Consider the following 2,463-nt stretch of genomic DNA (forward strand, 5'->3'; position numbering starts at 1 on the left):
TTAGAATTATTAAATATTATTTCTTACTTATCAAAACATCGTATGCATCATGCCCTTCGTCAGTCAATTCACTGTGCATGAACGAAAAAAAATTCGAGGTGTAACACATAGCCTCTCCGAACTCACGTTAATTTGCTTACAACAACACGAAAATCCACGAGGTGTAACAGGTACAACAAAGCTATCCATGTCCAAAGGGTGGACCACATGTAAATCCTGACTGATATTGGTGTTCAATTAAGTGTCAAAAAGATCTTCGCCAGTATTATTATTAAATTATCTTTCTGTTTAAGAAAGTACTATACTTATTGGATTCAACTACTAGAGATCTCCTAAGATTAAAAACTCAATGATATACAATTAAAAAATTCCCCTCACTTATTGGCCTTAATCTTCCACCTACCGCATCCCGAATGGTAGGTGAGCCTCAGTAATACTTAAGGCAAGGTGGAACATTAAGAATTATACATCAAGCAAAACTAATTAGCCATGGCAAGCGTATGCAATAGTAAAACCCTCAACACTCCTTTTACATTATCCACAAAGTCTTCTTTAGCTTCTACTTCAAAGCCCTCTCAACTTTTCTTGCATGGGAAACGTAACCAAACCTTCAAAATCTCATGCAAGGTCTCCAACAAGGACCAAAACGGTGAAACAAATTCAGTTGATAGGAGAAATGTGCTTCTTGGTTTAGGAGGTCTCTATGGTGTTGCCAATGCTGTACCATTAGCCACTGCTAATCCTATACCAACCCCTGATCTAACTTCTTGTAGTATAGCCCATATAGATGAAAAAGACGATGTGGAATACAGTTGTTTCCCTCCAAAGCCAGATGATTTGGACAAAGTTCCATATTACAAGTTCCCTTCTATGACCAAGCTCCGCATCCGTCCGCCTGCTCATGCTGCTGATGAAGAGTATATTGCCAAGTACAATTTGGCCACTAAACGGATGAGGGAACTTGACATAAATCCAACAGATCCACTTGGGTTCAAGCAACAAGCCAATATCCATTGTGCTTATTGTAACGGTGCTTACAGAGTTGGTGGCAAAGAGTTGCAAGTGCACTTCTCTTGGCTTTTCTTCCCATTTCATCGATGGTACTTGTACTTCTATGAGAGAATTTTGGGCTCTTTAATCAATGACCCAACTTTTGGTTTGCCATATTGGAACTGGGACCATCCAAAGGGCATGCGTTTGCCTCCCATGTTCGATCGTGAAGGTTCTTCCATTTACGACGAGAAACGTAACCAAAATCACCGCAACGGAACCGTAATCGATCTTGGTCATTTTGGTGAGGAGGTCGAAACAACTCAACTCCAGATGATGACAAACAACTTAACTCTAATGTACCGTCAAATGATAACTAATGCTCCATGTCCCTTGCTGTTTTTTGGTGCGCCTTACCCTCTGGGATCCGACCCCAGTCCAGGAATGGGAACTATTGAAAACATTCCTCATACTCCTGTTCACATCTGGACCGGTGATAATCCTAGACAGAAACACAGTGAGAACATGGGTAATTTCTATTCAGCTGGTTTGGACCCGGTTTTCAATGTGGACCGAATGCGGAACGAGTGGAAACAAATAGGAGGCAAAAGAAGGGACCTGACACAGAAAGATTGGTTGAACTCAGAGTTCTTTTTCTACGACGAAAACCGCAACCCTTTCCGTGTGAGAGTCCGAGACTGTTTGGACACTAAAAAGATAGGGTATGATTACGCGCCAATGCCCACCCCATGGCGTAACTTTAAGCCAATAAGAAAGTCCACAACAGGGAAAGTGAATACAAGTTCACTTTCACCAGCCAGCCAGGTATTTCCACTTGCGAAGCTGGACAAAGCCATTTCCTTTTCCATCAATAGGCCGGCTTCGTCAAGGACTCAACAGGAGAAAAATGAACAAGAGGAGATGCTAACGTTCAACAAGATACAATATGATGATAGAATCTTTCTATGCATTCATTTCCAACAATTTCAACATGTACAACGCAACTCTAGATCTCCATGTCCAAAGGGGGAACCACATGGACATATACCCTGACTAATACTTTATTTAATTGATAAAGAGTATTTGGTGTGCAAGTATCCATAAGATCTACGCCAACATTATTATCAAAATTTTCTTTCTGTTTAGAAAAGTACTACATTTGATTCGTCTACTATAGATCTCCTAAGAATAAAAACCCAATGATGTAAAATTAAAATTGGTAAAAACTTACCCCACACCAGACCAATAAATAAATGACACTTGTCACTTATTTTAACTTCAATTTTTAGTACTTAACTATAGTTAACTATCATGTGTTTTGCGAATCCGCGACTTAAGTAGTACAAAAAAAAAAAAGTTGAACCAAACTAGTACAAAAAAAAAAAAAGAACATAAGTAGTATTCACGCACGAAATTCGTGCGTGAAAGGACCAAACTGCAAAAACGCAGTTTTGGCTTTTCACGCACAAATTT

At 39.5% G+C, this 2,463-nt stretch overlaps 1 protein-coding gene across 1 annotated transcript; it reads left to right on the forward strand.

The window, feature by feature from the left end:
* The first annotated feature begins 472 nt into the window (after positions 1–472).
* LOC132635531 (polyphenol oxidase E, chloroplastic-like) lies at positions 473–2,229 on the forward strand. Its single transcript, XM_060351963.1, has one exon. It carries the CDS (start codon positions 490–492, stop codon positions 2,041–2,043), a length of 1,554 nt encoding a protein of 517 aa, XP_060207946.1. The 5' UTR covers positions 473–489; the 3' UTR covers positions 2,044–2,229.
* The last annotated feature ends 234 nt before the right edge of the window (positions 2,230–2,463 follow it).

This window comes from Lycium barbarum, chromosome 4 (genome assembly GCF_019175385.1).
Source record: "Lycium barbarum isolate Lr01 chromosome 4, ASM1917538v2, whole genome shotgun sequence".
Classification (NCBI taxonomy): Eukaryota; Viridiplantae; Streptophyta; class Magnoliopsida; order Solanales; family Solanaceae; genus Lycium; species Lycium barbarum.